This window comes from Eleginops maclovinus, chromosome 9, assembly GCF_036324505.1.
Source record: "Eleginops maclovinus isolate JMC-PN-2008 ecotype Puerto Natales chromosome 9, JC_Emac_rtc_rv5, whole genome shotgun sequence".
In the NCBI taxonomy this organism is placed as follows: domain Eukaryota; kingdom Metazoa; phylum Chordata; class Actinopteri; order Perciformes; family Eleginopidae; genus Eleginops; species Eleginops maclovinus.
The window spans coordinates 10,829,504-10,850,947 of NC_086357.1; the positions used below are offsets into that span (position 1 = coordinate 10,829,504).

The following is a 21,444-nucleotide window of genomic DNA, read 5'->3' on the forward strand; positions in this document are numbered from 1 at the left end:
TGTCAGAGCTGCAGTAGTGGGGGGTGTAGTAGTAGGAGCTGCAGTAGTGGGGGGTGTAGTTGTAGGGGCAGCAGTTGTGGGGGCTACAGTTGTAGGGGCAGCAGTTGTGGGGGCTACAGTTGTAGGGGCAGCAGTTGTGGGGGCTGCAGTAGTGGGGGGTGTAGTTGTCGGAGCTGCAGTAGTGGGGGGTGTAGTTGTCGGAGCTGCAGTAGTGGGGGGTGTAGTTGTCGGAGCTGCAGTAGTGGATGCTATAGTTGTCGGAGCTGCAGTAGTGGATGCTATAGTTGTCGGAGCTGCAGTAGTGGGTGCTATAGTTGTCGGAGCTGCAGTAGTGGGGGGTGTAGTTGTCGGAGCTGCAGTAGTGGGTGCTGTAGTTGTCGGAGCTGCAGTAGTGGGGGCTGCAGTTGTAGGGGCTGCAGTTGTGGGGGGCGCGGTTGTACGGGCTGTAGTTGTAGGGGCTGCCGTTGTGAGGGCTGCAGTGGTGGGGGCTACAGTGGTGGGAGCTGCAGTTGTAGGAGCTGCAGTAGTTGGGGCTGCAGTTGTAGGGGCGGCAGTTGTGGGGGGCGCGGTTGTACGGGCTGTAGTTGTGGGGGGCGCGGTTGTACGGGTTGTAGTTGTAGGGGCTGCAGTTGTGAGGGCTGCAGTGGTGGGGGCTACAGTGGTGGGAGCTGCAGTTGTAGGAGCTGCAGTAGTGGGGGCTGCAGTTGTAGGGGCTGCAGTTGTGGGGGGCGCGGTTGTACGGGCTGTAGTCGTAGGGGCTGCAGTTGTAGGGGCTGCGGTTGTGGGGGGCACGGTTGTACGGGCTGTAGTTGTAGGGGCTGCAGTGGTGGGGGCTACAGTTGTGGGGGGTGCAGTTGTAGGGGCTGCAGTTGTAGGGGCTGCAGTTGTGGGAGCTGCAGTAGTGGGAGCTGCAGTAGTGGGAGCTGCAGTCGTAGGAGCAGCAGTAGTGGGGGCTACAGTTGTAGGGGCTGCAGTTGTGGGGGGCGCGGTTGTACGGGCTGTAGTTGTAGGGGCTGCCGTTGTGAGGGCTGCAGTGGTGGGGGCTACAGTGGTGGGAGCTGCAGTTGTAGGAGCTGCAGTAGTTGGGGCTGCAGTTGTAGGGGCGGCAGTTGTGGGGGGCGCGGTTGTACGGGCTGTAGTTGTGGGGGGCGCGGTTGTACGGGCTGTAGTTGTAGGGGCTGCAGTTGTGAGGGCTGCAGTGGTGGGGGCTACAGTGGTGGGAGCTGCAGTTGTAGGAGCTGCAGTAGTGGGGGCTGCAGTTGTAGGGGCGGCAGTTGTGGGAGGCGCGGTTGTACGGGCTGTAGTAGTAGGGGCTGCAGTTGTAGGGGCTGCGGTTGTGGGGGGCGCGGTTGTACGGGCTGTAGTTGTAGGGGCTGCAGTGGTGGGGGCTACAGTCGTGGGGGGTGCAGTTGTAGGGGCTGCAGTTGTAGGGGCTGCAGTTGTGGGAGCTGCAGTAGTGGGAGCTGCAGTAGTGGGAGCTGCAGTCGTAGGAGCAGCAGTAGTGGGGGCTACAGTAGTGGGGGGTGTAGTTGTGGGAGCTGCAGTCGTGGGTGCTACAGTTGTCAGAGCTGCAGTTGTCTGAGCTGCAGTAGTGGGTGCTGCAGTTGTGGGGGGGCTGCAGTTGTAGGGGCTGCAGTTGTGGGGGCTACACTAGTGGGTGCTATAGTTGTCGGAGCTGCAGTAGTGGGGGGAACAGTTGTGAGGGCTGCAGTTGTGGGGGGTGCAGTCGTGGGGGCTGCAGTTGTAGGGGCTGCAGTTGTAGGGGCTGCAGTTGTAGGGGCGGCAGTTGTAGGGGCTGCAGTTGTTTGGGCAGCAGTTGTGGGGGCTACAGTTGTAGGGGCAGCAGTTGTGTGTGCTGCAGTAGTGGGGGTTGTAGTTGTCGGTGCTGCAGTAGTGGATGCTATAGTTGTCGGAGCTGCAGTGGTGGGGGGTGCAGTTGTGGGGGCTGCAGTTGTAGGGGTTGCAGTTGTAGGGGCAGCAGTAGTGGGGGCTACAGTAGTGGGGGGTGTAGTTGTGGGAGCTGCAGTCGTGGGTGCTATAGTTGTCGGAGCTGCAGTAGTGGACGCTATAGTTGTCGGGGTTGCAGTTGTGGGGGCTGCAGTTGTAGGGGCGGCAGTAGTGGGGGCTGCAGTCGTGGGGGGCGCAGTTGTGGGAGCTGCAGTAGTAGGGGCAGCAGTTGTAGGGGCTGCAGTTGTGGGGGCAGCAGTTGTGGGGGCTGCAGTAGTGGGGGGTGTAGTTGTCGGAGCTGCAGTAGTGGGTGCTATAGTTGTCGGAGCTGCAGTAGTGGGGGGTGCAGTTGTTGGGGCTGCAGTTGTGGGGGCTGCAGTAGTGGGGGCTGCAGTCGTAGGGGCTGCAGTTGTAGGGGCGGCAGTTGTGGGGGCTGCAGTCATGGGGGGCGCAGTTGTAGGGGCTGCAGTTGTGGGAGCCGCAGTTGTAGGGGCTGTAGTTGTGGGGGGCGCAGTTGTAGGGGCTGCAGTTGTGAGGGCTGCAGTAGTGGGGGTTACATTAGTGGGGGGTGTAGTTGTGGGAGCTGCAGTAGTGGGGGCTGCAGTCGTAGGAGCAGCAGTCGTGGGGGTTACAGTAGTGGGGGGTGTAGTTGTAGGGGCAGCAGTTGTGGGGGCTACAGCTGTAGGGGCAGCAGTTGTAGGGGCTGCAGTAGTGGGGGGTGTAGTTGTCGGAGCTGCAGTTGTGGGTGCTATAGTTGTCGGAGCTGCAGTAGTGGGGGCTATAGTTGTCGGAGCTGCAGTAGTGGGGGGTGCAGTTGTAGGGGCTGCAGTAGTGGAGGCTGTAGTTGTAGGAAGTGCAGTTGTGGGGGGCGCAGTTGTGAGGGCTGCAGTTGTGGGGGCTGCAGTTGTAGGGGCAGCAGTTGTGGGGAATGCATTCGTAGGGGCTGCAGTAGTGGGGTCTGCCGTTGTGGGGGCTGCCGTTGTTGGACTCGCAGTTGGTGGTGGTATAGTTGTAGGGGCTGCAGTCGTAGTAGCTGCAGTAGTGGGAGCTGCAGTCATAGGAGCTGCGGTATTGGGGGCTGCACTTGTAGGGGCTGCATTTGTGGGGGGTGCAGTCGTAGGGGCTGCAGTATTGGGGGCTGCAGTTGTAGGGGCTGCAGTTGTGGGGGGCATAGTTGTAGGGGCTGCAGTTGTGGGGGGCGCAGTTGTAGGGGCTGCAGTTGTGAGGGCTGAAGTTGTGGGGGCTGCAGTCGTAGGGGCTTCAGTTGTGCGGGCTGCAGTTGTAGGGGCTTCAGTTGTGGGGGCTGCAGTTGTAGCGGCTGCAGTTGTGGGGCGTGCAGTCGTAGGGGCTGCAGTAGTGGGGGCTACAGTAGTGGGGGCTGCCGTTGTGGGGGCTGCCGTTGTTGGACTTGTAGTTGGTGGTCCTATAGTAGTCGGTGCTGCAGTAGTGGGAGCTGCAGTAGTGGGAGCTGCGGTTGTAGGAGCTACAACAGTGGGGGTTGTAGTTGTGGGAGTTGCAGTTGTGGGTACTATAGTTGTCGGAGTTGCTGTTGTGGCAGCTGCAGTTGCTGCAGAGAGAGCATTTGTACAATTTATCTCAGTTATTACGGTTTGACATTCGTGCCAAAGACATATCACAGGTGTCCATGTAGACATGGTGCAAAACATGTGTCTTTGTGTTAACCTGATGTTACTCAAATAAGAGCACTATTAAACCTCCAGGGGCAATTTTGAGCACTGCAAGTGGTACGTAACAATAATTTTAAATGATAAAAAACCCATCAGATAATAATAATAATTCCCAAACACTTTACAATTGTTAACTGTCATAAACTTGCAAGGCCAATCAAGAAATGTATCCATGATAAAACATAGGATCAATAAAGCTGAGACCGGAAATTTAACAGAGAGAAGCCCATGTCTAGATTGACGGAAAACTTGAAATTCTAAATGCATTTCTTACTGTTTTTACATTATGAAAAAAAAGTTGATTTGCCATGTATATGCACATTTTAAATGTAAAATGGAATAAATCAGACAGTGATGGAAGTGTTGATGGTTCCTTTCTATTAATTGTTTCTTTTCACTACAGAAAAACGTGTTGAGCTGGTCAGGGTAGCTGACTGAAAACTACTTTTAAAAGGGTTACATTGAGAAGAACACTGATATTTTGTATTACATATCTGAATCTGACTCTTCCAAGTAACTTTTGTTCTCAAATAAATACAGGACAATATTTTCCTCTGAGGTTTAATTGAGTACCAGGAAATGGAAATAGTCAAGCCAAGTTCTTCATATTTGTAGTTACTACTGCACTTACTGCATTAAAAAAAAGTCAAGGACAGGACAATATGCACAACAACACAGTGAAATGACAGTGAGTGCAACAGAACAAAGGTACAGTCAAACTGACTCAATGTTTTGTGAGGTGATCTATTGACTTAGAAAATCGGATTGTCAAAATAATATTTTCACATTTTCACCTAAAATTCAAAGCTGAATAGACATGGACAAATGCTTTGAAATGATTGACTTAGAAAATAAATACTGTTTAGGATTTAATTATTGATCAAAAACACATAAAGCTCTAATGTTTGAAATATGATAAGTTCAATATCTAGCAATTATATTAAATCAACACTTTTTAATGCTCTTGTCGATAATTCCCCAACTTCTTTGACGGGCCTAATATGAAAAACAACAAAAGCAAATGAACCAGCCTTTGTTTAAACGCATTGTAAAAACAGATTGACATTTATTTTTAATTGACTGTTGTTTTTATAAAAATAGGTGGTTATAAAAGAAAGCAATATTTTTGTATTTTCTCCAACGCAAACTGAATAACTGAAAAACCAAACATGTCTACAGTCTGCTCCCGTACATTAAGGCATATTTTAAGGTGAAATACACAAAATCAAAATCATAAAAATATAACTTGAATACTTACTTTGTCCAGAAGCTGAATTTAAATACAAAAGCAAAATGATCCAACATTGCATTTTAATTTCCATGATGACATATGTTACTCTTCACAACTCCTGGTACACTGAAGTGTTTCAGAAAGAATTGCTTTATGATTGTGCATTACTCCTCCCTCAGCTATGGAGGGAGGGACAGAGCATTAGTGCACACACTAAACAGACATTATACAGTACTTCCAAAATGTTTAATTCATTTAAATGTGTAAAAGCAAAAGTAATTTACACGTGAATATGTTTATACTATTCCTCACAGAACATTTAAAAAAAGATTTAAAAATGTTAAACTGTCAAACAAATGTTGTCAACATCCATAGGATTCTGTTACTCCACTGCGGATCTTCTTGGTTTCGGGAATATTTAACTGGTATCAGTTAATAATGATCTTAATCAACATTATTAATCAAGATTAACATTGTGAGGTTTCAATAGTTATGTGTCATTGTTCTTGCCAAAGTCAATCCAGGACAGAAACTCGTCAAGGTTGTCAAACAGGATTCTTAGCAATGTCAGCTTAAAAATGCATAGATGTTTTTGTTATTCAGAATGTGCGGCAAGCCATGATCTAAGTCCGATATTTTCATGAAAAACTCCCCAGAAGGCACCCACACAAACACAGAAAAGAGGTCTCAAAAGTTTGCCACATCACAAATCTGATTCCATAGGACTTCTAAAAACTTCAGATTGCTGGTTTGAACTTCCTAATGTACTGTGCAATTTTATAAAGCATTTAGAAAGAAACAAAAATAAAATGTTAAAGCCATACAAAATATAACTTAAGTTACTTTGTTCAGAATCTGTATAAAAAATGTCCAAGCAAAAAATATCCAACAAAGGATTGTAATTTCGATGTTACTCCATGTAACATATGTTACTTTCCACAACTCGCTGTAAAGAGAAATATTGCAATGATTGGAATTTGGTTGTGATTAACTCCTCACTCGGCGTTGGAGGGAGTGACTAAGTATTGAGAGCTGGTACTTCCATATAACCTGTAAAACCAGGAAATGGTCTCACATGTTGATAGAATATAGGACACTCCAAACTAATTAATAAAACACATCATATAATTGAATAAATCTGCAGTGGTGTATTTTTGATAGCAGTACAGATAAAGGCTAAATGATACAGAACATGGTACCAACACACTGCCCCTAATATTAACAAAAACTCTTGTAGAAATATATATTTGTTAAAAGTGATATTTGTTTGAAATAACTTTTCTAATTGCATGACACTGTTGCTATGCAATACATTTGCCAACCCATATACTACTGCACATTCTTTTTTCAATAACAAATATAAATACAGAAGAACCTGGAGAAGATCATTTATACTTGTACTCATTTGACTGCATAAAAGCAAAACATATTTACTCAAGTTTCCCCAAAGAAACCATACACTTCTAAACTTCACACTGCTCATCGTGGTTTCATAAAAACTTGTGAAAGTATCAGGTTACAATCATTTCAATGGTAAGGGTTTTTAATATGTTTATGTCATTGCACTGAATGGGCTCTTGCCAAAGCCAAACCATTGAAGGAAACTTATCACGGTTGTCAAACTGCATTCTTAGCAATGTTTTGCATTTTCTCCCTTCATCTTCTCTTCCTATTTTTTGTTTAGTTTAAACTCTACTATCCTGTTTGCTTTATGTTTCTACTTCAACTTTACCATTATCAATACTTTAAATACATAAACAGCATATGTTGTTACTTTGCTGAAGCTATTGAACTTCTTGAACATCCACTTTTCATTTTTCCAGCTATCTATATAACATGCAGCTGATGGGTGGTGCTGCTGCTGAGTATTCCTAAGATTAATGATTAAATTGTGTTAAGATATATTAGTTTTAATATATTTATCTAACATGATGAGTTATAGAAAACACATATTACATTTTATATATTATTTTAAAACTTTTTTTAGCATGATGAAATAACTGTTCTGATTTATAAACAAACAGACAGAAACAATGAGCCCCAAATAAAAAAAACACATTTTGATGACCGCAGCCTGAAACCCAGGGTTTGATGCTCTGAGCCTTTCCTCTACCCTTTCCATAATAACATTTTTTACTCACAGACGTGCATCTTTTTCAGTATTAGGAAATAGGGAAAATATAAACTCCCAACAAAAAATATAAACAATGCAAAAATATTAACAAAGGTTAAAGATACAGATCACAAGTTGCTCTTAACTCAAGTTACTTCAGGATGAGTTAAACAAAGATCTATATGAGAAGTGTTATTTTTGTACAGTATTACATTTCTACAGGTACATATTTATTCAACAATTTCCACATTTATTTCTATTATAGTGCACCTATCATGCAATTTTTGCACTTTATGCTCCATTACATTACCTCACATGTTGGAGAGTGCGACAGTCGTTGTCCATGATACTCGCTTTGCATCACAGCGTCCTCCTCTCTGACACAATCACAAATAATTCAAGTGCCACCCAGAAAAGCAATGTATTCATACTGGTTTTCCAATGAAATGGAAAGACAAATTCCATAAGCTAAATATGCAGTATAAATGTATATACTGTATATTTAGCTTATATATATATATATTTATTTATATTATTGAGGGTGCAAAGCAACACAAATTCATATTCAATAAAAATAACATTTTATTACATTTTGTAACTTCTGTTCAACAGGCCATTCATTTGGTGCATAATTGTCAAACACTGTTACAGGGCTATGTGTGCATGGTTAAAAGGAGGAGTCATAATATTTTTAAACTGGTTTAGTCTCGTGGTTACCAGCCTTGTCAACATGGCAGGTGCTCCTTTAATTTCAGGGCATGAGAATTTATTAACACCTCTTAAAACGTCTTTGACAATTCAGATGGCTGGTTTCAGTTTCTATTGTACTGTGCAATTTATGTGACACTTGAGCCTAATACACTATCTCACCTTTCATATTCCAGGAAATTACTCACACACAAGCATATTGTTTGGTTAAAAGTGAAAATGGTTATTGAGGTATAGAGAGAGATAAAATAGTTTTTTAATCAGATTTACTTTGACAAAAAAGATCATATACAAACATAAGAGGGGGTTGTGAGCCTAAAATCGAAGCCTTTGACGTCACACCGTCTCTTGGAATTTAGATTAACCCAGGTACTTCTGTTGATTTTGAACAACATATTGGAGTACAATGAAAATTCATATGTTTTGCACAAGCTGAAAACACTACAAACAAATCAAAGACTCTTTCCTGATGTGATGAAATGGTTCAGTTCTGTCGTTATAAATCTACATGAAGCTTTTAGGGGGACACTTGAACCCGTTGGAGGTTTGTCACGGTAACTGTGTGGGCTGTTCCACTCGGGAGCCGTTCTAAAAATAACTAAATGGAGAGAAAACACAATGAACTAAAGAAGTTATTTCTCATTCCTATGTTTAATTATGTTATGAAAAAAAGTTATCGGAATAATACAGTTTTACATACCTGTTTAACAATTTCAACAATAGTTCCATTGCTGACCTCCCCAACAGTAGTTATCCTCATCTGTAGGTATGCCAGTGACAAAACTGTAGGGAATAAAAGACATAATATGGAAATGAATTAATTTCATGAATCATACGAATGCATTTTTACCTCCTAAAATGATGGCATATGTCGACATGCAAATGTTTCAAATGTTATTAACGTGTTTTAAATAACAACTGAAATTATTTGCTACATTTGGGGTCAATGTGTATTTATTGAAGAGTGAGCTTTAACAATAATTTGTTGCTTTCAGCCGTGCATGTTTTAAACAGTCACGTACCCCTGGGATCTTCTGGCGTTGTGGGGGCTGCATTTGTGGGAGCTGCAGTCGTGGGGGGTGCAGTTGTAGCGATTGCATTTGTAGGGGTTGCATTTGTGGGGGCTGCAGCTGTGGGGGGTGCAGTTGTAGGGGCTGCAGTTGTAGGGGTTGCATTTGTGGGGGCTGCAGTTGTGGGGGGTGCAGTTGTAGGGGCTGCAGTTGTGGGGGGTGCAGTCGTGAGGGCTGCAGTTGTGGGGGGTGCAGTTGTGGGGGCTGCAGTTGTGGGGGGTGCAGTTGTAAGGGCTGCAGTAGTGGGGGCTACAGTAGTGGGGGGTGTAGTTGTGGGGGGTGCAGTTGTGGGAGATGCAGTCGTAGCAGCTGCAGTAGTGGGGGCTACAGTAGTGGGGGGTGTAGTTGTGGGGGGTGCAGTTGTGGGAGATGCAGTCGTAGGAGCTGCAGTAGTGGGGGCTACAGTAGTGGGGGCTGCTGTTGTAGGAGCTGCAGTAGTGGGGGCTGCAGTTGTGGGGGCTGTAGTTGTGGGGGGTACAGTTGTGGGGGCAGCAGTAGTGGGGGCTGTAGTTGTCGGAGCTGCAGTAGTGGGGGGTGTAGTTGTGGCGGCTGCGGTTGTAGGGACTGCAGTTGTGGGGGCTACAGTTGTAGGGGCAGCAGTAGTGGGGGCTGCAGTTGTAGGGGCTGCAGTTGTGAGGGCTGCAGTTGTGGCGGCTGCGGTTGTAGGGACTGCAGTTGTGGGGGGTGCAGTCGTAGGGGCTGCAGTAGTGTGGGGTGCAGTTGTAGGGGCTGCAGTTGTGAGGGCTGCAGTTGTGGCGGCTGCGGTTGTAGGGACTGCAGTTGTGGGGGGTGCAGTCGTAGGGGCTGCAGTTGTAGGGGCTGCAGTTGTGGGGGGTGCAGTCGTAGGGGCTGCAGTTGTAGGGGCTGCAGTTGTAGGAGGTGCAGTTGTAGGGGCTGCAGTTGTAGGAGGTGCAGTTGTAGGAGGTGCAGTTGTAGGGGCTGCAGTTGTAGGAGGTGCAATTGTAGGGGGTGCAGTTGTGGGGGCTGCAGTTGTGGCGGCTGCGGTTGTAGGGGCTGCAGTTGTGGGGGGTGCAGTCGTAGGGGCTGCAGTAGTGGGGGGTGCAGTTGTAGGGGCTGCGGTTGTGAGGGCTGCAGTTGTGGCGGCTGCAGTTGTAGGGGCTGCAGTTGTGGGGGGTGCAGTCGTAGGGGCTGCAGTTGTGGGGGGTGTAGTAGTGGGGGGTGCAGTTGTAGGGGCTGCAGTTGTAGGAGGTGCAGTTGTAGGGGCTGCAGTTGTGAGGGGCGCAGTTGTAGGGGCTGCAGTTGTGGGGGCTGCAGTTGTAGGGGGTGCAGTTGTGGGGGCTGCAGTTGTGGGGGGTGCAGTCGTAGGTGCTGCAGTTGTGGGGGCTGCAGTATTGGGGGCTGCACTTGTAGGGGCTGCAGTTGTGGGGGGTGCAGTCGTAGGGGCTGCAGTTGTGAGGGCTGCAGTTGTGGCGGCTGCGGTTGTAGGGACTGCAGTTGTGGGGGCTACAGTTGTAGGGGCAGCAGTAGTGGGGGCTGCAGTTGTAGGGGCTGCAGTTGTGAGGGCTGCAGTTGTGGCGGCTGCGGTTGTAGGGACTGCAGTTGTGGGGGGTGCAGTCGTAGGGGCTGCAGTAGTGTGGGGTGCAGTTGTAGGGGCTGCAGTTGTGAGGGCTGCAGTTGTGGCGGCTGCGGTTGTAGGGACTGCAGTTGTGGGGGGTGCAGTCGTAAGGGCTGCAGTTGTAGGGGCTGCAGTTGTGGGGGGTGCAGTCGTAGGGGCTGCAGTTGTAGGGGCTGCAGTTGTAGGAGGTGCGGTTGTGGGGGCTGCAGTTGTAGGGGCTGCAGTTGTAGGAGGTGCAGTTGTAGGAGGTGCAGTTGTAGGGGTTGCAGTTGTAGGAGGTGCAATTGTAGGGGGTGCAGTTGTGGGGGCTGCAGTTGTGGCGGCTGCGGTTGTAGGGGATGCAGTTGTGGGGGGTGCAGTCGTAGGGGCTGCAGTAGTGGGGGGTGCAGTTGTAGGGGCTGCAGTTGTGAGGGCTGCAGTTGTGGCGGCTGCAGTTGTAGGGGCTGCAGTTGTAGGGGGTGCAGTCGTAGGGGGTGCAGTCGTAGGGGCTGCAGTTGTGGGGGGTGTAGTAGTGGGGGGTGCAGTTGTAGGGGCTGCAGTTGTAGGAGGTGCAGTTGTAGGGGCTGCAGTTGTGAGGGGCGCAGTTGTAGGGGCTGCAGTTGTGGGGGCTGCAGTTGTGGGGGGTGCAGTCGTAGGGGCTGCAGTTGTGGGGGGTGCAGTTGCAGGGGCTGCAGTTGTAGGAGGTGCAGTTGTAGGGGCTGCAGTTGTGAGGGGCGCAATTGTAGGGGCTGCCGTTGTAGGGGGTGCAGTTGTGGGGGCTGCCGTTGTGGGGGCTGCCGTTGTTGGACTCGCAGTTGGTGGTGTTATAGTTGTAGGGGCTGCAGTCGTAGGGACCACAGTCGTGGGGGGTGCAGTCGTAGGGGCTGCAGTTGTGGGGGCTGCAGTATTGGGGGCTGCAGTTGTAGGGGCTGCAGTTGTGGGGGGCGCAGTTGTAGGGGCTGCAGTTGTGAGGGCTGAAGTTGTGGGGGCTGCAGTCGTAGGGGCTTCAGTTGTGCGGGCTGCAGTTGTAGGGGCTGCAGTTGTAGGGGCAGCAGTTGTAGGGGCTGCAGTTGTGGGGCGTGCAGTCGTAGGGGCTGCAGTTGCGGTAGCTGCAGTAGTGGGAGCTGCAGTCACAGGAGCTGCAGTAGTGGGGGCTACAGTAGTGGGGGCTGCCGTTGTGGGGGCTGCCGTTGTTGGACTTGTAGTTGGTGGTCCTATAGTAGTCGGTGCTGCAGTAGTGGGAGCTGCAGTAGTGGGAGCTGCGGTTGTAGGAGCTACAACCGTGGGGGTTGTAGTTGTGGGAGTTGCAGTTGTGGGTACTATAGTTGTCGGAGTTGCTGTTGTGGCAGCTGCAGTTGCTGCAGAGAGAGCATTTGTACAATTTATCTCAGTTATTATGGTTTGACATTCGTGCCAAAGACATATCACAGGTGTCCATGTAGACATGGTGCAAAACATGTGTCTTTGTCTTAACCTGATGTTACTCAAATAGGAGCACTATTAAACCTCCAGGGGCAATTTTGAGCACTGCAAGTGGTACGTAACAATAATTTAAAATGATAACTAAAAAACCCATCAGATAATAATAATAATTCCCAAACACTTTACAATTGTTAACTGTCATAAACTTGCAAGGCCAATCAAGAAATGTATCCATGATAAAACATAGGATCAATAAAGCTGAGATCGGAAATTTAACAGAGAGAAGCCCATGTCTAGATTGACGGAAAACTTGAAATTCTAAATGCATTTCTTACTGTTTTTACATTATGAAAAAAAAGTTGATTTGCCATGTATATGCACATTTTAAATGTAAAATGGAATAAATCAGACAGTGATGGAAGTGTTGATGGTTCCTTTCTATTAATTGTTTCTTTTCACTACAGAAAAACGTGTTGAGCTGGTCAGGGTAGCTGACTGAAAACTACTTTTAAAAGGGTTACATTGAGAAGAACACTGATATTTTGTATTACATATCTGAATCTGACTCTTCCAAGTAACTTTTGTTCTCAAATAAATACAGGACAATATTTTCCTCTGAGATTTAATTGAGTACCAGGAAAGTTCTTCATATTTGTAGTTACTACTGCACTTACTGCATTCAACAACAGTCAAGGACAGGACAATATGCACAACAACACAGTGAAATGACAGTGAGTGCAACAGAACAAAGGTACAGTCAAACTGATTCAATGTTTTGTGAGGTGATCTATCGACTTAGAAAATCGGATTGTCAAAAATATTTCTTTCACATTTTCACCTAAAATTCAAAGCTGAATAGACATTGGCAAATGCTTTGAAATGTTATGCTTTGTTCGATGGCATTACAAACATATGGTTTAATCAGTCATATTCAGTTGCGGCTCCTGAAAAAAAATCTGAGGGGGGCAATTTCTTTTCTGATAATGATTAAGGTGACCAATTCAATAGGTACATTAAGAAAGGCGATATCAATATGTTGTTAGATGATTAACTCAGACAGAGATCCCTCACCTGCGTGAAGTTGGCACCCCATATGTTAAAAAAACATGTAAAACTATTTCTGATCGTTCTGATATGTTTCGTTTGTGGACGTTTGTGCACGATAAATGAACATTTGTGCTCATACGGTTTTTGAGATATTAAACATAACATTTTGTAAACATATGACGTCACCCAGCACCCCAATATTGTCCGAATCGGTCCAAATGGGTCTCAATCGTTTGTGCATCGTTTGTGCACGACAAATGAACCTTTGTGCTCATACCGTCTTTGAGATATTAAACATAACATGCAAAGCTGGCACCCCAAAGGGAAAAAAACATTCTTCTGATCGTTTGTGCATGACAAATGTATATTCGTGCTCTTTTATTTTTAAAGTTATTAAGGTTTTTCACTCAGCAAGAATGTCCAAATTGGTCTCAATCGTTTGTGCACGAAGATAGGCCTAAACGTTTGCGCTTTTACATTTCTAAAGTTCTAAGGCTTCATATTTTTAACAAGTGACGCAATCTGTCATGCGGCGTAGTCGTGCTACCGAAGACAACGACGGGAAAATCTTAACGCTACTTCTATTCAAACGTTTCCTTAACTAACACCGGCGTTTGTCTTCTGAGAGCTCTCAGAAGACATACTCACCTAGGTGACTAAAGTCGTAGCATACATGTATCGAAGCTTTCAAAGACGTGTCCGTTTATTTATCCCTGGGTTATTCCAGAAAGCGTTTATTGCCCTAACCCTTCCTTTTATTAACATTGATAATATTAGCAAATGCAAATGTTAAATGCTCATATTAGGTGTATAGTTTGAGGCTCACTGTGTGATATATTGCAGGACTCATAAAAGTACCCTGTGATGCTAAAAGATGCACTTCAGTCATAATGTTGGTCATACAGATCACTCTTTATTTTAAATAATGGCATCAATGTCAACTTTTTAGCATTTCTTATATTGCTAAGCATGAGGTCCACTAGACTGTGGGAAACCCGAGCAATGTATCAAATGTGCAACAGTGGGTGGGGGAAGGGGATTGGAAGGTGGACAGTGGTGACCAGTGCTGATGTAGTGTGGTACAGAAGGAAGTTGCCCTCCACTACACATTTCATTTTTAAGTTGTTTATTTTGTTCTGCAAGGACAAAATGCATCAGAATTACACACACAGTTCGCCACACACACTCCTTCACTCGTGTGTGCTGTTGTGTTTTTCTTAGAATTCACTATATTAACAGATAACGTATAAACATCAGCACAAACATTCAACCAATAATCATGTCTATAAAACATCACATTAACCAAATCAATTATGCAAGCCGGTCTAGGATGTGACGGTTCTTGCTCACCTATGTGGGGACGAACAGCTAGCCTGTATCCCTCATCCAGTTGAGTGGCAATGTTCACCCTCCCAAAAGACGAAAATCTCCAGCAGCTATCCATGTGGATCTTCGACAGCTCATGTTTCTTTATTTTTTCAGATAGATGGTCCATATCTGTTACACCAGTCGACATCCACGCATTGCTGTCTGCCGTGCCACCTTCAGGGTGAAAAAGTAGGCAGGGATAGCAGAAAACTGCGTAGGCTACTTCACTGCCTGCTAGCCAGGTTTGTCTCTCATGCCGATTTGTAGAACATTCTCGGGTGTAGGTCTTCCTCCCCTTTGTAGAAACTTGTTGAATGGTTAAATTTGGTCATGGAGGTCCTGATTGTTTTAATGCTAATTTATCTGGATTTGCACGCCGACTAAAAGGCACTTCATTCGAAGACACAATGGAATTGCACTGCACGCTAGCTATCTTGAGAGTACTAAGTGACTTGATCGAAGAAGCTGCCCGTTTTTTCTCTCAGTTACGTATGACAAAAGCGCGTAAGTGCAAGCCCTCCCGGAACCCATAGAGATTGCATTGAAAGCTCTGACGTTTGAAAAAAATGCATTTTACATGAGAGTCTTTGAGAGAACCCTGGGGCAATTTTCAACCTGACTGAAATCGCATCTAAAGGGCGGGACCATGTGAAGCGCGACTTTACTCTGATTGGACAATGACGTTTTTGACAGATCTAACGTCATGAACACTGATTACGACTGCTGCTGTGTTAGGAAAAAAAACAACTCTTTTTTCCGGTTGGTTGTGCGTCGCCCACAACGCCCTAATACACAAACCGCCTCTGGTCATATTTCAATCCCTTATCTGATATTTTTATCCCAGCGACTACCAGGATTGAGGTGGCTTTGCACATTTCTGAACCTGAAAATATGCATAGCTCATAGACAATATGATCAGGAGGTGGTCTGCAGCATGACTTACTCTAGCTTAAAGATCACAATACCATACCATTTTTTGTAATAAATACTGTTTGGGATTTAATTATTGATCAAAAACACATAAAGCTCTAATGTTTGAAATATGATAAGTTCAATATCTAGCAATTATATTAAATCAACACTTTTTAATGCTCTTGTCGATAATTTCCCAACTTCTTTGACGGGCCTAATATGAAAAACAACAAAAGCAAATGAACCAGCCTTTATTTAAACGCATTGTAAAAACAGATTGACATTTATTTTTAATTGACTGTTGTTTTTATAAAAATAGGTGGTTATAAAAGAAAACAATATTTTTGTATTTTCTCCAACGCAAACTGAATAACTGAAAAACCAAACATGTCTACAGTCTGCTCCCGTACATTAAGGCATATTTTAAGGTGAAATACACAAAATCAAAATCATAAAAATATAACTTGAATACTTACTTTGTCCAGAAGCTGAATTTAAATACAAAAGCAAAATAATCCAACATTGCATTTTAATTTCCATGATGACGTATGTTACTCTTCACAACTCCTGGTACACTGAAGTGTTTCAGAAAGAATTGCTTTATGATTGTGCATTACTCCTCCCTCAGCTATGGAGGGAGGGACAGAGCATTAGTGCACACACTAAACAGACATTATACAGTACTTCCAAAATGTTTAATTCATTTAAATGTGTAAAAGCAAAAGTAATTTACATGTGAATATGTTTATACTATTCCTCACAGAACATTTAAAAAAAGATTTAAAATGTTAAACTGTCAAACAAATGTTGTCAACATCCATAGGATTCTGTTACTCCACTGAGGATCTTCTTGGTTTCGGGAATATTTAACTGGTATCAGTTAATAATGATCTTAATCAACATTATTAATCAAGATTAACATTTTGAGGTCATTGTTCTTACCAAGGTCAATCCAGTAGAGAAACTCGTCAAGGCTGTCAAACAGGATTCTTAGCAATGTCTTGCAGTTTTTCTCTTGATCTTTTCTCTCTGATTATACTTAACTCAAACTCTACTATTGTCTTTATCTTTTCTATTGTTGCTTTATATTTTACCGTTGCCAATACTTTAACACATCCACATGCAGTGGATGAACTTTCGGCTCAACTGAAACCACATTTTTACCTATACTGAATCCCTTATTAGCACCAATAACAGCTATTTATACAACACACAGCTGATGGTTGTTGCAGACAGTGTGTGTTGCTGCTGAGTGTTTCTAAGTTTAAGGACTAATTATGTTAGACTATTTTTGTTGTAATATTATTGCTGAGTGTTTCTAAGTTTAAGGACTAATTGTGTTAAGACTATTTTTGTTGTAATATTATTGCTGACATTATGGTGTTGTAGCTTGTGAAGTATATCTTGTAGCGATGTTTGTGAAGATGATGAAGAAGTCTCCGGAGACACCAGCTTGTCTATAATAAGGTTTATTACAACAGCATAGTATCATACTCCAACACGGGTGATGCGGGGTTCCCAGAGCCAATTGTGGAAGTCCCCCTGAACAGTCTTTGTGCATACACTTTATAGGAGAAATGTGGGTGTGTGACAAAATGCGATGTTCTATGAGAATGTGTACCCAAATAAGGTGATACGTTCGTGCACGATGTCTTACGCGTACCCAAATAAGTTGAGATATACGTTGGTCTTTTTCTTACTCATCCCTGGAGGTCTTCTGACATAGTCCAGAGGTTTGTTTTACAACCTCTCTGCACTCTCTATGACCTCAGAGAGTACCTAACTGTATATGAACAGATTTAATACACCACACTTGTACATTTTTTCATTTGACTTTCATTGTGATTAAAACAGTGTAGCTTTTTGTATTCATAGCTATTATTGAACAATACAAAATAAATCTACAGGTCATGTAATTTGTACGGTTAATTTAACATTTTGAATAATTATTTCATAATTAATGACAGGTCATCTTTATGCCATCATATTTGTTCTTATTTGCCATGGGAATCAGTGAAGGCTGAGTTAGGCAATACCTAATGGAGCCGTCACACACATCTCTGAATTCATCTTTGTTCTTTTAGGAAATCATACCATCTATGATTACCCCAGAGTTGTGAGCATTTCTATTTCACTCTGAAGTCTTATTTGAAATACAAATGCTACACTATAGCCTACTAGTATTTCTTATCAGATTTTAGCTCTCTTCCTATTCATTTAAATTCCACCTACTGTATGTATAAATGTTTAATTAATGGAACAATTAATTAGTGTTTTTTTCTGAAATGGACCCACTCTTGAGAGTTAACTTTATATTTTGTATTGCCTTAAACATTTATATTCCACTTCCACTCAACATTCAGTCTGATTAATAGAACATAATAACAGTATATGTATTGTGTATCACCTTCAGCTTAAAAATGCATAGATGTGTTTTTGTTATTCAAAATGTGCAGCAAGCCATGATCCTTGAAAACATCAAGTCAAAATTAGATGAGGGTGGTATAGTAGGTGCAGTGTTTCTGGACCTTAAGAAGGCTTTTGACACCGTGAATCACCAGACACTTTTATCTAAATTATCTTATTTTAACTTCTCAGCTGAGGCCATGAAATGGATGGAGTCCTATCTTATTAACAGGAAACAGAGTGTACATATAGGTAATCCTTATTCATCATATCTGGACTGTAATATTGGTGTACCCCAGGGGTCAGTACTGGGCCCTATCTTGTTTAGCTTGTACATTAACGACTTACCTTCAGTTTGTCCCTCTGTTAATATACAGATGTATGCAGATGATACCGTTCTTTATGTGCATTCCAAAAACAAGCAACAGGCTGCAGCAAAACTAACTGAAACACTGGTACATGTTTCTGACTGGCTAGAAAGGTCATATCTACATCTTAACATTAATAAAACAGTCTGTATGTTCTTTTCTAAGAGATCCTCAAGTGCACCACAGGCTGATGTCTATATTAAAGGAGAAAAGCTCATGGTTGTGTCTGATTTTAAATACCTTGGCATCATCCTAGATTCTAACTTAACTTTTAAAAAGCATGTTAAAAAGGTGGCTAATACCATCAGATATAATCTGGCTAATTTTAGACATATAAGGCCATACTTAACAACAGAGGCAGCTAAACTTTTTATGCATGCCATGATCTTCTCTCACATATCATACTGCTACACAAGCTGGTCCCAAGCAAACATGACAACTCTTAAACCAATAGAAACCCTCTATAAGCAAACTTTAAAAACACTAGATCAAAAACCTATCAGTTACCACCACTGTCATATCATTACAAAATATAATTTATTTAGCTTTGACAGTTTTTTACATTATCTAGATGCCTGTCTTATTTTTAAAATATTACATGGGCTTGCACCTCCTCCACTGGATGAATTTGTTCAACAGAAGAGCAGCAGTGGCAGGGCAACTAGGGCAGCCACCAGGGGAGACTGTGTTGTACAGTACAGACATAGTAAATTTAGCCAAACAGTCTTCTCAGTTCGGGCCTCAAATTATTGGAACTGCCTTCCACACAAAATCAGAGACAGCACCAGCTATCAGTTATTTAAAACAACACTTAAGAGATGGATTAAAAACAATCAAAACTGCACTCATTAATAGCTGTCTTAATTCATTCTAGGCCATTTGTATTTATTCTGTCTTTACTCTTTTGTAATGTGTAAGTTGATGATGTGTTGACCTGCCGGGGGACTACGGACGAAAATTAGCTTTGGCTAACTCCGGCACATTTACGTTTTTAGTGTATGTTTACATTGAGAATGTTAATTAATGTGCACTGTCCCTTTTCAAATAAACAAATAAATAAATAAAATAAATAAGTCCGATATTTTTATGAAAAACTCCCCAGACAAACACGGAAAAGAGGTCTCAAAAGTTTGCCGCATCACAAATCTGATTCCATAGGACTTCTAAAAACTTCAGATTGCTGTTTTGAGCTTCCTAATGTACTGTGCAATTTTATAAAGCATTAAGAAAGAAAAAAAATAAAATGTTGAAGCCATACAAAATATAACTTAATAGTTATTTTGTTCAGAAGCTGCATAAAAAATGTCCAAGCTAAAATATCCAACAAAGACTTTTAATTTACATGTTACTCCATGTTAGGAGGACACGGAGAATCCAGTTGAACCAGAGAACCAGGTTTTATTACCCTCACCACAGACAAAAACAGGCTAGACTATGTAGGCGGCGCACGTTCTTCTCCCAAATTGTCTTTCTCTCTTCTTCTTTGCTTTCCTCAATCTCCGCAGCTCCACACTCTTCTTCTACTCTCTTAATTCCCACCCCCTCTTTTTCTACCTGCCCTTTCCAGCTAACTAGGGCAACATCTTCCCCCCACAAACCCCCCCCTTTTGAGCCTCTCCCTCGTCAGCGCTGCAGGGTCGCTACATTGCGCCCCCCCGTAATTCCTCGTCCCCGAGGAAGAGCAACACCCTGAAAGCGATCCGGCATCCGCCTCTCCCTTGTCCTTCCGGTTCCTTAAAGGACATAAGCCACTTCAAAGCAGCATGGTCGGTTCTGATGACAAAAGGGAGGCCACAGAGGACATGCTTGAAATGCCCCACAGCATCAATCACCGGCAACAGTTCTTTGCGAGTTACACATTAGTTCTTCTCCGGTGTATCAAGGGTGCGACTGTGATACGCAACAACCCGCTCTCCTTCCGGGGTTAACTGCGAGAGTACAGCGCCAATGCCCGTGTTGCTGGCATCCGTGTCAAGGAGGAGTGGCAGCTCTGGGTTGGGGGCAATCAGCACCGGGTCTTCGCATAATGCGCGCTTGATCTGGTGGAAAGCTGCGTCCTGGTCAGGTCCCCACTTAAAGGGTGTGTCTTTGCGCTTCAAGCTGAACATAGGCGCAGCGACCGTCGAGAATCCCTTCACAAAACGCCGGTAGTAGGATGCCAATCCTAAAAAGGACCTCAGCTGGCCAAGACTGCCTTTGCCCATTGCCACCTGCCGATAAATGCTCCGGAGTTCCAAGGAGGAAAACCATGCCGAGCCGGCCACATAGTCAAGAGACTCATCTATCCGAGGCAGTGGAGAAGAGTCTTTCACAGTCTTGTCATTCAATGGCCGGTAGTCGACACAAAACCTCCAGTCTCCGGCCTTTCTTGGGGCCATTACAACTGAGGAAGCCCAGGGGCTTTCTGATGGTTCGATAATGCCAGCCTCTTTCATCTCTTGTATCATCTGGTTAGCAGCAGCTTGGCGGGCATAGGGGACTCGCCTAGGCCGTTGGCTGTGCATCCCCTGTGTTGATAGAGTGCTGGACCAAGTGTGTGCAGCCCACATCGTTGGGATGGGTGGAGAAACTGTGTCGATACTTGCATAAAAGGTCCCAGAGCTTATCCTGTTGATCCAAAGTCAGGCCCTCCCGATTGTTCTCCTAAAGTTCTTTGACAGTTGAATTCCCTGCGGCTTCCATGTCAGCCCCGGGGGTTACAGTTGCGGTCTGCACAAATGCTGGTACCGGTGGCTGGACACGTAACACCGAGTCTGATGGTGGGTAGTTGTCATCCGGTGGGGGAATAGGGCTCTCTGCGAAAGGGGGCTCCCACTGAGGGGGGTCCAGCGAACCTGGCTGGTCTCCCTTCACGACAACGTCCCCGGTACCCTCAGTAGTTTCTCGGAAGATTTGGTCCCTGAGGAAGGGGATAGACTCCCCATCTGGAAAGGTAATAGCTTGTGTGTTAAAATCCAATGCTGCTCTTCCCTCAACAGAAAGTCTAGTCCAATCAAACAGTTCTCTCTAACTTCTGCAACCCAGACTGGTTGCCACACTGAATATGCTCCCACTTGGATGTGTGTTTCACACCTCCCCAGCATGGGAGCTTCTCCCCCGGTGACAGTAATGAGAGGGACCTCAGTGGCTTGGGGTTGAGTTGGCAGGAGATCCGGGTGTAGAACAGTTGCAGTGGAGCCTGAGTCCAGCAGGGCATGGGTCCCTTGACCATTAACCAGTACAGGTATTCTGCAGCAGTCTGTGGGGAAGGTGTCAAGGGAACAAAGGGTGTGAGCAGAGGGGAAGTGAAGTGTTTTAATCACCGGCTGAGTGTCACAGTCTCTGGGGAGCAAGGGTTGGCTCGGTTGACTCCCCCTCTACACCGAGCCCCGCCCGTTCCCAGGCGCTGAAACCTCCGGAGCAGTGACAGGGGCTGGAGAAAAGCACCATGTATGGCCTTTTTGGTGGCATCTATAGCAGGCTCGACTCCGTCGATCCTCCTAGGGCAACGGTGGGCTCTCTGGGCCCAGTGGAGGAGGGTTTGGTCTGGGAGGCTTATATGCTTGAGTCTTAGGGCTTGTCAATGTCTGTGCGGAGCCATTTTCAAAACCCTCCAGGAGGATGTCTTCC

The 21,444-nt window shown here is 44.8% G+C and overlaps 1 protein-coding gene across 1 annotated transcript; it reads right to left on the reverse strand.

Annotated features, from left to right (window-relative positions):
- Positions 1-7,543: 7,543 nt before the first annotated feature.
- LOC134869737 (keratin-associated protein 16-1-like) lies at positions 7,544-18,086 on the reverse strand. Its single transcript, XM_063891619.1, has 5 exons — positions 18,076-18,086; positions 11,392-11,670; positions 8,710-11,316; positions 8,388-8,470; positions 7,544-8,285 (listed from the first exon to the last, which is right to left on the reverse strand). Exons 1-4 carry the CDS (start codon positions 18,084-18,086, stop codon positions 8,401-8,403), a joined length of 2,967 nt encoding a protein of 988 aa, XP_063747689.1. The 3' UTR covers positions 7,544-8,285; positions 8,388-8,400.
- Positions 18,087-21,444: the final 3,358 nt, after the last annotated feature.